Source organism: Simochromis diagramma, unplaced genomic scaffold (genome assembly GCF_900408965.1).
Source record: "Simochromis diagramma unplaced genomic scaffold, fSimDia1.1 OVJJ01000343.1, whole genome shotgun sequence".
NCBI lineage: Eukaryota > Metazoa > Chordata > Actinopteri > Cichliformes > Cichlidae > Simochromis > Simochromis diagramma.
In genome coordinates this window covers 576555-590779 of record NW_024386831.1, presented here as the reverse complement: position 1 = coordinate 590779, position 14225 = coordinate 576555, and the positions used below count along the sequence as shown (strand labels likewise).

The window sequence follows — 14225 nt, the reverse complement described above, 5'->3', positions numbered from 1 at the left end:
CTTATAATTTCATTGGTTAAAACAGAGGTTCCCAAAGTGTGGGGCGCGCCCACTAGGGTGAGCGCAGAGCCAATGCAGGGGGGCACGCTATAAATTAAAAGAAAGAAAAAGAAAAAGGAATGCTTGGACACTGCTCGTATAATGGACACGTTTTTGACGGGGCTCCTACACAAACGCAAAGCAGAAGATGAAGCATTGCCAAATGTGTTTCCAAACCAACTTCCTTCCAAGTCAAAGATTAGAAAATATGATGAAGCAAATCAAAGGGGTTATCAAACCCCATGCACACACACATTGTATGTGTGTATGTACATATATATTTACATATCTTATATACAAACAAGTGTATATAAGATTCTGCCTGTATATGGATGTCTTACAATGTTTTTTATCTTATCTATTTGAATTCTTTTTATTTGATTATATTATCCCTCTGTTCAGCACTTTGACAGACACTTGATGTCTTTTAAATGTGCTATATAAATAAAGCTGACTTGACTTGATTTGCTTAAAAATAAGACCAATTGTATTGCATCTGTATTTTTATATTCTTTCACTGTAGAGAAAACCAAGGACAGAAAGACGATCTATTCCTGACAATCTATTCCCTGAAACACTAACCTCCCTGAAGACCTACTCACAGTGTGCACTTTGCTTTTCTAAAAGTTGAAAGACAAGGAGTATCTCTCAATCAGGGAATCGAACCTTGGTCTTGTGCATGAGAGACAGAGACACTCAATACTATAATAGTGGGGGGAAAAGAGAGTGCAGTAAACATGTTAACCACGAGACAAAGTGAAACACTTTCTCTGTTTCATCTTTTGGATACTTCCAGATTTACATACAAGCTTCTGTGTGTGAAATTTGACCAGGAACACTGCCACAATGTGGCCAGAGGGGGTGTTACATATGTACTGAAAAGAATTACCATTGGTAACTGCAAAAATCAGAAGGAAAGTAGGATCTTACCGAGCCCTGCAAGGGACATTGGAGAAAAAAAAATGAAAATGAACTGTTGCGAGATCTCACAAAGTTTTCCAAGATCTCCACCACACACTTTTTCTACTTTCAGTGATTTTATTCTTCTCTTCTTCCCCCAACTGAACTCTTTGGATCAGAGAGTCCACATCTAAGAAGCACAACTTTCCAGACTCCTGGAGTTTGGATCATTGTGCACAGTTGTGTAGCTAACAAGCATGTAGGATATTTAAAAAGTTTCTGTGTGTTTGTGTAAGTCTGCTTTGATATTGTTAGGTGCACCATTTTGAGTTTTTGATCGTTAAAATAACAGCATGACAGCATTTTCATGGAGCAAGGTCATTTTGTCCAGAAGCTTGAACTCAAAATATACAATACTGATGAAATGAATTAAGTTACTTATAGACCTGATTAGATGATGCACAGAGAAGGTGGACATCACAGTGAGGTGGGGTTTAAATTTTATACCTGGATCTTGAGCTGGTCCGCAATTATTACTGTTTATTTTTAAACTCTTCTTTAGTTTTTGTTTTAAATTCGATTTTATTTCCTTTCAGTCTTTTATTAGTTTTGTTACCTTTGTTACAGTGTGGGCATTTGTCAAGATTTAAGACATTTATGTATGACATATGACAGTGCCTTCACATACAAGTTTAACTTTAAGGACCTGTAAGTAAGGCCTGGTGATTTGGTTTTGCTTGTAATCACTGTTGACTCTACTTCCCCCCCCCAGTGCAGGTTTAATATCTTAAAAGCAGCCAAATAATTACTCTCAAACACAGCACAGTTATTCACAGCAAGTCAAAATCGAATCTTTAAAAGGAGCGTGTTCCACTTCACCCAGAAAATACAGAGCCTCAGAGCATCCCAACGCGGCACGACCCAGCAGGAGAACAAAGAGAGCCGAGGCAGCGGGAGATCACACTCTCATTAAAACAGCATCATACAGTTTTGTTTGTTCATCGTTTCATTTTGTCTGCATGATGATGTGTTGTATTTATTTTGCTTTATTATCATCAGAGTCATTCAGTTGCATTTACAGCATTGCATTTGACATATTAAAGAATGATACAGCGCTCGTTAACACTAATTGCAACATGAAGCAAGAATCAGTAACTGAACAAATATGTAAAAAATAACTAGAGAACATTAAAGCTCAAAATCAACAGTAAGCGAAGAGCTGACAAGCATTTTCACTTTAATAGAAATCTTATTAAACATCACATTATTAGTAGTATTAATATTATTATCATTACAGTGTCTAGTAAAACGTATTTACAATCTGTACAACTCCACTGAGGCACGTCCCGGAGATCATTTTAACACAACGTGGTAACCATCAGTGTTTTCATCTGTTAACACACAAAGATTCAGTTAAAGATCATTCAAAATAAAAAAAAACATCCTGATGAAAGCTTGAAGCTTAAAATCAATAAATTGTTTCACAGACTGCTCTTCAAAAGAACTGGTGTGCTCTGTGACTAAATAAAAACAATGCAAAAGCACTGAAAATAAAACAGCTGCAAACGCTGAAACTAAAGAATTTGATTTATTCATTTTGAATTTGATGGCAGCAACTAGAAGCTTTAAGAAGCTGTTTCCCACTAAACTGCTTCATCTGTTCTTTGGAAGTAAGGAAACATGCTTGCTGCAGGAAACCAGCTGCTCAGCGGCCGCAGCGGCCTTTGGTTTCTGGACTTTGTCAGGCCAGTTTAGCGCCTGGACTCTTACTATGAAGCCATGCTGCAGGAATACAGCCACAGCCATGGTTTGGGATCATCTCACTGAAATAAACAAGACTTTCCCAGTAAAACAACATCTAGATGGCAGCAGATGACTCCAAAACATATAGATGCCATCCTGCAGGGATGTTCCTGTTCACTGTGTCTGAAGGCCTGAGCTCCACCAACATTCACTGTTTCAGCTTTTTCCTCGATATTATTTAGCAGATGAAGAAATCCTATGTTTGCGTGTTATATTGAGAAAAGTTCTGTTCATGCTGTTTACTCACAGATTACTGAACTCATTTTCAGCTCTGGGATTACAACTTTAATAATTACAACTTTTCAGCCTTTAGCTGCCCCTGAACCAACTTCTTTTTTTTTCCTCTCCAAAATGATAAACAAAGACACGGAGCAACACAGGCAGCCATCCAGACGAAGTCCTCTAAAGGGAAGGTCTTGTGTATTACACCGTGATTATGCCAAGACTTACACTGCATGAATTCCACAAAACGGTTCAGGGGATAAAGTGGTTTTCAGTCTTGTGTACGGAGATCTTTCCAGCTTCTCTCTGAATCTTTTGATGATGTTATGTAGAGCAAAAAAAATCCCCAAACTGTTGGTAGCATTTCTACACTGTGGAATATTTTTCTTACATTGTTCAATGCAATGCGTTGTTTTTTTGGTTTTTCTTTTTGACCCTGCTCTGATTTATTTAAAATGTTTTTGTTGCATTAAATGTATAGTGACCACTGATTGTTTTGGTTGCGTTCTTCGTTTCAGCGTTTGATTTGCTGCATTTGTTGCAGAATGACATTAATTAAGTGCTTAAACTGTTTGGAAATGAGTGCTTTTCTTTCCCTTTTCCACAGCTTCTTAACGTTCCCTGAAACAGGGCTGTACGGATAAAGGTCAGTTACCTCGTATGGTGCTGATGATGAAACTGGTTTCTTCCCTGAGGTTCTGCACCATCTGAAACAAAGAACACCACACACTTTGGTCTTGAAACAGCTGAAACATGTATAAAGTGCACTTCATGGACTTGGAAGGAATCTGGAGCTCATGGTGGAACTTTTATTGATGATCACTAACGAAAAACTGAGACTTCCTGTTCTGTCTTTCATGGTTTTGGAAGGCAGATATATTTTTATGGGGCTAATAAAAAAAAAAAAATTGTCATTAGACAATAGCATCCTGTTTTAAAACTGGATTAGAGCAAAGCAGGCGCTCTCTCTTCCTCTTCTCAATTATCTTTTACCTGCATCTAATCAAACTCAACTCAAAGATGACTGTGTTAGTGTTAGTAGAAGTTAATAGAAGTTAACTACAGATGGAAGTCAGGAAGCTTCCGATACCTGAACGTTACCCCTTGCCTACAGAATCTACATACTCATTTGCAGATATGCACTCATATTAATCAGTACTGGACAGATACCTCATCTGAGACCAAGATGTGGATCCCGGTGGTTTTCTGTCTGTAGATTTGTGTGATCTGTTGTGGAGTGATGTTGTACAGTGTAGCGATCTTTTCAGACAGGTCCAGCAGTGTCAGCTCTTCCAGGTACAGAGCGTGGTAGACTGCAGAGGCAAGACAGACATAGAATGATCACATCAGGTCAGAAGTGTTACTCTCTGCCAGTTTCTGTGATGATTTCCTGATATTTTAGGATTTTGTCTCTGCCCGGTTTCATCTGCAAACATTTATTTTTGGAGTAGTAGAACAGAATGCATGACTCAATGTTCAAAATAACCCTTTTTTATCTTATACTGAGCCTCGGTGCAGATCCTCAGTTGATGGACTGTCTGAAACAAGCATCTTTAGCTCCTCCTCTGTTCCTTCCTTTTATTTTCTCCTGATTGGCTGTGCCTTACAAACACAATATTTAAGAAAGAGTATGGCACATCCATGTGTATTATTAATTGGACTCAGTCTTTTTCATGAGTTTTATTTTGTTTGTATTTTAAGGACTGACTCTAACATCTGCTTCAGGTCTTCTTCAGGTCCTCTGACTTGTTTGGTCCAGCTGCGGCTGCCATCTGTCTTAGTTTTGAATATTTAATTTAGGGCTTAATAAACCTGCAGTTGTGTTTGGTGTGTAGGAATTGCTTGTTTAAAACCCATTCAGTCACACTACAGACAGAGGACTGAAAAAAAAGGACAAAATATGAGCATTCAGAGCGATTTCTTGTTGCACACGTACTTTCTCCACAGCCTGGTTTGATGGAAGGTTGATTTCTGGCCTGCTGCTGACACACATAGATGGTAAGACGGGGCTGTACACACCTGAAAATGTGAGCAAAAGCTTGAATTGAATGTATTTCAAGGACCTGCAGCACTAAAGCTTAAGACGCAGTCTGCTCAAGAGGCCGATATCATAAATTTACTGTAATGGAGAAACAATGGATCATATCAGTGTCCAAATCCATCTTTGTATATAATGTATGGTTGAGAGAAGAGACTAGACTAGACTTTAGGAAAATCCCAAAGGGCCAGAATTGTGTGGACTTCCATACGACCTGACTTGTGTTAAAAGTCAAAGGAGTCGCCCCCTTCTGGTTATTAGAATGAATGCAGGTTTGAGGAACTTCAGCTGGCCTCACATCCGGAAACAGAAGCCATGCCTATTTTGTATATTCCATGATCCTGTGTCTGTAGATGCACCAACCAGTAAATCATGCAAATGGCTCTGGGTGTGGCTGGGCAGTGTAATTTAATGGCTCACCTTCCCTTCATCGTGTTAAAGAGGCGGATGCCGTCTGCTGGACCACAGATCTGGATCAGATCCTCCCTGGTCATCCTCAGGAGATCAGCACCTGCAACAACAGCAGAAATCTGGTTCTGCTTGCTGCCCTGATCTACAGCAGATCTGATCTGACGCTGCGATAGACGAACACATCGACACTAATCAGTTCTTCCTCAGTTTGTCTTTCCTGCACTGCATGCCTGCGCTTTCTGACAAAAGTTCCAAGACTAAAGTGTGTGGTGTGTTTTTCACACGCGGTACCTGAGAAGCTGGTGAAGAGCCTTGAGAAAGGCGAGAACCTGTGACGGTGCAGCCACTGCTGAGTGTCCTGCGGCGAGGACGACGGCAGAAGGTGCTACATGTCAAAAAGAAGAAGAGCCCTTGAAATGAGTATAGCTGCACAGCATCCACTGTCTCCAAATAATGGCCTAAAAGGAATAAGAGAGCAACATTAACACTTTCACACTGCACCGGTCTCTGTTACTTACATCAGAGCAGCCGGGCATGAACAGCTCCCCCTGCTGGTTTGGAGAACAGTTGCTAGAGAAACGCACACATGAGGAGGAAAGAACACATTGGGGTAATTGGTTGAGTATTTTCTTCTAACTGCCCTGAGACACATCTGTCTGCTCTTTATATGCTGTTAAAAATTCTCTGTTTTGCATCTGCTAATAGCTGCAGAAGTTCGTGCTTGTGAAAGTACTCTCATAGAGGGCAAAGCACAATCACATCAGAGAAACATTTTCAAATTTTCAACCCGTAATTGAAACAAAACACAGTTCCCCTGCAGACCTTGACTGAAAAGATGTGTTTTATGTCGGTGGAAACCACCAAACAAGTATTAAAGTGTGGTGTGAATGCTTACTCACCCCTCTGTGAAAGTGCAGGAGGTTGGTGAGCTGTGGTAAATTGGTGATGGTGTGCTGCTGGTGCTGTGGCTGGTTAGATTTAAGGCATCGGGCCACGGCGAGCACTGCACACAGAGAAGAAGAGAGAAAGAGAAGATGTGCAATGAAGTGGAAAGCTTTTCACAAAGATTAAAGGGTTCAAAATCACATTCAAAGTGCAGCGAGTGATCACAGATGTGTGTAAACCTATGGTCTACATAGTAACAACTTTAGGTAGTTCATCTCCTTTAGCTCACTAGTTTTGTTTCATTCCATTAATGTGAGATTTAGAGGCGGTAGAGGGGGCAGTGCCATTTACCAATATTTCAGTTATTTTAAATGACAGATGTAAAGACTCTACAATAACAGAGAGCTCTAACCTCACATGGCCTCAGCTGAACATCATGCAGACTTTGTACCAGACACGCGCCAGGATAAAGTCTGTTAATGTCTCATCGGGCTGACATTTGTGTCGTAATATACAGCTTCACAGGTTGTCTAGTACAGAGCTCTGAAGAAAACTTTATTCTGAAAAGATCCGGGTAACTTTAATCGACTTTAGCAAACTCCAGAGCTGAAAGACAAAGCTACAGCAAACCTGCAGTTCCTCTAATGTCCACTAGAGGGTCCAGCAGTGAGTCAGTTCCAATGGTCTCCCATATTAAAGGAATTTTAGCCTGACACAAAAACTGTTTTCGTCTCTATAGTTAATTTATCCCCTCATAACATCTGTATATGTTTGTAACAAAATAGGCTTTTAATTTGATATATACTTATAGCTTGTATTATTATGGGCGTGGCCTCTTTGACTGACAGGAGGATGGTGGCTGTAGCTGCTAGCTGTCTGCTAGGCTTCACCGCAGATAGAGGCACTGCTGGAGCCTTTGGAAGCATTTTTAATGCGATTATTTGATCAATAATGTGGCTGCTGTGCGGTTAACTGTACTAACAGACCGTCCAAGAAGTCTGAACTCCTGATTAGGTGAAATTTTAGGATTTTATTTAACCAATTTAGCACTAGTTAGCAAGTATCTATGTCACACTTAGCAAACACTTTTCATTTTCTTTCTATAAAGACTTCCTGTGTTATAAATGGTTTGTAATGGTAAGTATTGCTACAGTGTCATGTGTGATATTTGTAATGAACATGACCAGTACGATGGTTCCTCAGGTTTTCTTTTCCTCCAGGTGAATAACAAACTAGCACTGACAAAGCCTCAGTCACTGACAGCAGCAAAGAAAGAAAACTTTTAAAACAAACAATGCAACAAGCAAAGTGACATATTAACAAACTGTAACGTAATAGTGGTTTACATGGTTTGGTGAGCAAAGAAGCAAAACGAAAAGGAGGGGGGAAATATTCAGATCTGATCAAATTCCAGAAACATCCAAGTAACCCAAGGATTTACAGCTGGGTTCAATAAAGTCAAAGCAGAAGGCAAACAAAGGGTCCTCTCAGGCCTCACCTCTTTCAGCAGGGTAGCGTCATGGGATGGCTGATACTTTTCTCTATCTTGAGGGGTCTTTTTATCAATCTTTTCCCGATCTGTCTTCAGTTTGCGATCAGCTCCTTTAGGCTTAAAAAAAACAGGACGTGTGGTGTAAATCATGAGATTTTAGGATGTTAAAGATCAGAGATGAGCATGAGGTAAGAGTAAATAAAGTATTGTACCTTAAAGACTTTGACCTGGCAGCTGGATGAGTGGACATGCTCGACGTATTCTCCGTGTTCATTGGTGGTGTAAGTGTCCACCTGGATTCGGAAGGGCACCCCTTTCTCCCCGCCGTGCTTCCGGGGGGTGAACTCTGTGCTGATGCAGTTGACCTGAAAGGACAAGAGAATAGAGAAGAGCTGAAAAATAAATTCAGCTAAAGACCACAACCTCCCCCCTCCGAGGAACTGAGACTGGAATTGAATGTGTACCTGGATGAAAACAGAAGCATTCTTCAGGGGATCCCAGAGGAATTCGATGGTGTTGAGGTGCAGAGGGTCTGAACGAGGCTCCAGGATCCCCACTGACAGAGGGATATCTGCAAGTAATGAGCCAGCCACTTATTTTAGCTTTGATTTTAAAGCCCACGTAAAGACATTTGTGTTTTGGTTAACCTGTTAACATCTGAAGCTGAGGAGAGGTTTAATTTTAAAAGTTTAACCTTCTGAAGTCTAAGAACCTAAGATTCAATTCAGTTCATGTAGCGTTTAGTCACAGCAGCAGTCACCTCAAGGTGCTTTTTACCATAAGGTACAGACCGCACAATAATACAGAGAAAATCCCAACAATCATAAGACCCCCTTTGAGAAAGCGCTTGTTGACAGTGGGAAGGGAAAACTCCCTTTTAACAGGAAGAAACCTCCTGGTAGACATCTGCCATGACCTTTTGGGAGACTCGTCAAACGGCTGTTGGTCATTGGTTACTGTTAATGCATTGGTCCAGCACAGCTCCATAATCATTCATACTTAAGTATGACACTACAGTTCACCACACGCCATTAATAATGGCATCACTTCTGCTGCACACTGTTGTACACGACGAAAACCACAGCACTATCTTCATCTTTGGTGTTTAGCATATTTAATTTTGTTGTGAGCAAATATTTGTGAGTTTCCAAAATCACTTCTCTCACTGTACTTGGGTATTCATGCCATTACTGGACTTTCTGTGCAGTCAGACACACAAATAGTGACTTTGACCAAGAACCACCACAAATCTGTGAGTATCAGTGATCCATGAGTATGTTGGTATGGTGAGCTCACCTATGTCCAGGATTCGGTCTCCAGGTCTGTTCCACTTCCATCCCTCCAGCTGCTGGTGCTCCATGTACTGCAGTCGACGGTCATGGAAAACCACGCGCACAATGCTCTGTGAACAAGCAGGATCAGGCTTCAGACAGGAGTACGGCTGTGAGCTGAGCACAGGGCAGCTCGCACCAAGCTAAACAGCAGGAATGTTGGGCAAAGTGCGAAAAGGCTCCCCTGTTTTATTTATACACGCACTGAAACAGGGCGTGGAGGGAGTACTTGCAGCTCCTTTCTTACCAATTCTTAAGCAGTCAGAGTTAAAACTGTTGTCACAAAAGCCCAATGACCTGCTGTCAGTCAGGCTACATGTAATACCTGAGACATGCAGTAATGCTGGTGACTTTCCTTCTATGTGACAGAGCTCCCACAGTCTCTGCAAAACAAGATCCTCTCAGTGGACCGGTTTATGCTTCATCTCTGAGCATCCATCAGGTCAGGTCATCTGGGGCTAGGGTCTGGTTTTGTTTTAGTGACATGCTAAATTGAGTTTCAGAAGCTACAAGATGGTGGCCAAATTTAATTTGGGCATTTCAAACCTCTGAAAATCCACAAAAATGCGATGGACATTAACTAAACTGAAACCCTCGCAACTGAAAGACAATAACCCTGTGTGTTGGTGTTAACACATCAATACGTACGTTCAACTCTATGTACCTTAATCTTAAAGGCATTAGACATTTATAGTTTAATTAACCCTAACCACAACATTTACATGCCAAATGTATGATACAAATTAGTGAAGTCAAGACTGACCTCTTCACTGACCTTTGATAGCATGGATGTGATTTAGTCAACAGGAAAAAAGGAGCAACTTCGCTGCCCTTGAAAATGGTGCATTTGTCTGCAGTCTCATCTTGTTGTAGTGATGTGTAAATGTGCTGCAGCACACAGCTACAACTTTAAATACAAGCAGACAAACCTAAAGCCCCGCGCTCAGTTATAAAGTAGTACTGAGCAATTTCTTTTGTATCAGTCATTGGTGGGTCCACTAACCAGTGACCTCCAGAGTTCGGGGATGGGGGTGTTGCCACTGGTCATTCACCTTTTTCAGAAAATGCATAGAAATGTCTGTCCAAAGCATTATCTCTTTGGGAATATTCTGGATTTAACGCCTTCTGTCATTCAACCCCACTTTTGAAGACTTACTTACAGAACCTTTTTCATCCGAATCCTAAAACCTTATGACATGTGGGAGCTCTGATCTCTTTTCAGTCACCTCACACTGTTGTGTAAAACAGCTTTAGCTACCAGCTAATAGAACCGCATCATGCTTACGCTCATCTGTAAGAAACTGAGCTCGATCAGGTTGGAATTTTAGCAACAGCCACCTTTTAAAATCTGCGTGGACAAGACACAAATCCACAGATGAAATGAGCAGCCTGTAGAGACATGTATCATTGGGCTATTTATGGGGGAGGCTTGTGCATGACTGAGCAGCCGAGCTCAAACAGCTCTGGATGCTCCACGTCATGTGTTTGCACAGACGCCACCTGTCCCATTCCTGCGTCTCTAGGATGCTACGGCGAACATTACGATGTGTCCTGACGACAGAGACGCGTCAAGAGGATGCACTCACACTAAAATGAAGTAACTCTTAGGTGAGTGTGTGACTAACTTCTTCTTAAATGAGGAAGTAGAAACTTTGACTGCCATCTGAAACTTGGAGAACCCGAGAGCTGCTAGTTTTGTTTTGGTTGTTTTTTATTTGTTTTTCACAAGGCCGAGAGATTTTTCTCATTTCAACTTCAGGAAACAACATTTCAGAAAAATTACAAGCACAACGATCATGTGACTTAGATCCAGGTAAAGCAGACAGAAGCAGAAAAGCTTGGTGAGACATACCAAAGAGAGAAAGAGAGTGTGTGTGTGTGTGTGTGTGCTGGAAATGTGAGAGGAAGCTGAGCTGCACGTCTGTAGAGGGCTTATGTGAAGTTTAAAGAGGAGGAGCGGTGAGTTTGGGTGATAGTACCAAGCTCTTCAGGGTCGATACAGCACCCCCAAAGTGGAAGGGAAGGTCAAGGGACCGGCGACGAACCAGGGAAGTGAACAGACGAGAGGAGAAAGAGGGAGAGGTCACATGAAAGACAAATAAAACAGACAAACATACACAATACCTTACACCTACCTTCACATATTTGCTGCTTATATCTGTATACTCCACTAGTTTTCTGTTAAGCATACGGATTTCGTAGGACTGACCTACATTTTAAAACATTAAAAACATCCTGATTAAAAAATTTTAAAAAGGAAATCAATCAATCAGAAAAGAGGCGTAGATATCAAGGCCACACACTGGAAAACGTTTCCGTTTAGTCGTCCTGATCAGACATAATACATTATCACAACAACATGTCAATAACACAGCCAATGAGGGACGCTAAAACTAACTGTCAGTGCTTCTAAAACGAAGCTACAAACCCTGATGGCAATTAACTTTACTAATCAATACATGCCCTCTTTGCATGGCCACAAGCTGCGTGGAACAGCAAGCTCACTTTCATTGTGTTTTTACTGCAAACAAATTACTGTAGAGCAGATAAGCAGGGCAAACTCGTAGAAACACAGAGGAAGATAAAGCACAGATAATAAAAACGTCACTGACAAACACGACAGACGGAAACAATCAGAAGGTTCCAGAAGGCAGAAAACGAAGAAGAGGACGAAGAGGAGGAAGAGGAGGGGAGAGTGTGAAATGCAAAGAGCAAAAGACATGAGTGAGAGAGGGGTTGATGAGTGAGGTTAGATGATCCAAGTCAGACAAATTAACACTCACGTAGAAGCTCATCTTGCACAAATCAATCAATAAATCTGAATACTTGATTCTTTAAATAAATGAATTCTTCAAATATTAAACATGTCAAATCTTAATCATCAATAACAGAGACTGAGTGTGTGAGTGCAACTATGTAAACAGGATGTTCTGAGATCCAGGTCTAAAGACAGAAGCTATGGAAGCTAAAAAAGTCCAAAATTCATTTGCAGTCTACATTACTATGAAAGAAAAAAATGTGACCAATTCCCAGTAACTAATATTTAAATTTAAGAAATATTATCATAAGTTTGTCAAATGAGCCAAACTGGAACCAATCATGTTTGACATGTGAGTCACTGGAAACCTCAATGACCATATTTTGAGAAACCCTCAAAGAGGGAAGTCCAATCCAGAAATAATTAAAGCGTATTACAAACAGAAGAACTAGCAAAGTGAAGATATTTAAACAATTATGACTTTTGGTTTTGCTTCCATAGAACTGGACAAACATCAGAAAACTTCAACCTGATTTCTGTTGCAGAACAAACCTAATTTTTCTCTTAGTGTATTTAAATGAATGGATTGAACTCTGAGCATCTCCCATGCTTCAGCTGGGACTGCGTGTGACAAAATGAGCTTCGGTCTGTACAGTCGTCACGGAGACTAACAGTGTAAGTACCTTGGTTGAGATAAGTGAGCGCTTCCTCCTGCTGCTTCACAGCCGGTGAAGTGGCTGCACACAGAATGTACTGGAACGGGGTTCTTTTGGCACCATTTTCAGCCATGAGCCGAGCTTCTTCGTTCTTTAAGAAAGGCGCCAACGCCTCTCTGGAGGAGATCACGAGGAGATGGCCAGCTGTCACATCTGATCTTCAGTCATTTAAGCCCAAAGGTTTGTTGTCATGCAGCACGGTTCAGGTTAAATACATCATTAAAGAAAGAAAAAGGTGGGCTAAATTGGCTATTTTCTTTTTTTGTCTATGTTTCTTTGTTTAAAACATTAAACTTAAGTACAAGATAAAATAACTTTTAATTTCAGATCTGGTGTCAGTTGATCAGATTTTTAAGTGCATGACTGTGTCGTGTGTTTTTGTTGCTGTACCGTTAGTGTTCCCTTCTGAATTTCTTAAATTGTACACTTTGAAAAACACCACACACATCATGATATCCAAAACTAAAAATCAAACTGAAACTTTTACAAACTGACATGATAAAGTGGAACTAACCTGAAATGTGGATTTTGAGTGCAATTCTTTGAATGAACGAACGCCTGAAATGCATTTTTAAAACTCATTTCATGTCAATAACACATTACTTAAATGTGCTCCTCAATCACTGTGAATCAGCACATTTACCAAAGCCACGCGAGCACCTGTGGAGCTGGTAAATTGCTGCACCTGTGTGTGAAATCCTGACATTTCTGGAGCTTGGCAACATGGCAGTGCTTTACCTAATGTAACTAGCAGAGTGCTGGTGGTAGGACTCAGGCTGGGGATGGCAGAACAGCATATTTTCCAGTGTGGCGGCGTTGTCTTGTATTCCAGGACCACAGAGAAGGCGTGGAGGCAGAGGGCGCGAGCGTTGTGCCTGCTGGCTTCCTCGGATTTCAGCTCAGAGAGGTTTGCAGCCCAGCCTCGCCACACACCCCTTATATGGCTCCAGTGATGTCATCAGGCCTGCTATTAGCATACCTTGGATGACCTTTGAGAGGCGGAGAGCGCCGGCTCACCTCCCACTACCAATGTCCATCTCGGGTGATGCATTAATAGCAGCTTCAGTTGATCAGTTGTTGACACTGCCAACAAAACACTCACTGTGGGTGAGGATGTTTAGAGGGGACTTTCAGGAAACAAACACAGGAAAAGCCCTCAAATGAATGTCAGTAAGCATATTTATCATCTCTGATATTTCTAAAAGCCAACACAGCAGCTTAAATGACAATTAAATGATGATATTTAAATTTGAAAAAGGCACATTAATCTTTATTGCAGGTTTAGTTTCAGCAGGTTGAGTAGAAACCCCTGCAGCTCACCCCTCATAGCTCCTCAAGGGAGTGACAGATTAAGAGCAGGTCATCTCAAAGTCTGCCCGGGTTAATGTTTATCCAGAGCCGCTAAGCACACCTCAGCGCTCGGATGCAGGTCCAACCTGCGAGGGAAACAAAGACGACGCCGTCCGAGCTTTGATCCAATCTCTGAACGTTACACAAGATGAAGTAAGAGGGGGGAATTGTGAAATGTGGAGTGAAAGGCCAGAAAGAGCTGAGATCAGTTCTCGGTCTTTTTATTTCTACAGCAAACAGTTTTTTACATCGCTGCAAACTGATCACACATTGATGTTAA

The 14225-nt window shown here is 41.2% G+C and overlaps 1 protein-coding gene across 6 annotated transcripts; it reads right to left on the bottom strand.

The window, feature by feature from the left end:
* Positions 1-710: 710 nt before the first annotated feature.
* Positions 711-14027, bottom strand: tfcp2l1 (transcription factor CP2-like 1). 6 transcript variants are annotated; one of them, XM_040027409.1, is made up of 16 exons: positions 13334-14027; positions 12563-12753; positions 11257-11330; positions 11101-11106; positions 9087-9192; positions 8255-8361; positions 8003-8155; positions 7797-7907; positions 6313-6416; positions 5932-5983; positions 5705-5798; positions 5423-5513; positions 4901-4983; positions 4135-4277; positions 3620-3671; positions 712-2330 (listed from the first exon to the last, which is right to left on the bottom strand). In XM_040027409.1, exons 1-16 carry the CDS (start codon positions 13390-13392, stop codon positions 2293-2295), a joined length of 1464 nt encoding a protein of 487 aa, XP_039883343.1. In that variant the 5' UTR covers positions 13393-14027; the 3' UTR covers positions 712-2292. The 6 variants fall into 6 exon arrangements, 5 of the variants coding, with proteins under 5 accessions (XP_039883341.1, XP_039883343.1, XP_039883342.1 ...); XM_040027407.1 differs by having other exon boundaries at positions 711-2330; positions 11101-11330; XM_040027408.1 differs by having other exon boundaries at positions 11101-11330; positions 12563-12711.
* Positions 14028-14225: the final 198 nt, after the last annotated feature.

Bases quoted from the DNA above. Each gene is read 5' to 3' on its own strand.
- tfcp2l1 (XM_040027407.1), bottom strand. From the start codon at position 13,392: ATGCTGTTCTGCCATCCCCAGCCTGAGTCCTACCACCAGCACTCTGCT. The intron at 9,193-11,100 runs GTACTATCACCC...GCTTGTTCACAG, and splicing joins TATCGACCCTGAAGAGCTTG to AGCATTGTGCGCGTGGTTTT. The intron at 5,514-5,704 runs GTACCGCGTGTG...CTGTTGTTGCAG, and splicing joins GCTCTTCACCAGCTTCTCAG to GTGCTGATCTCCTGAGGATG.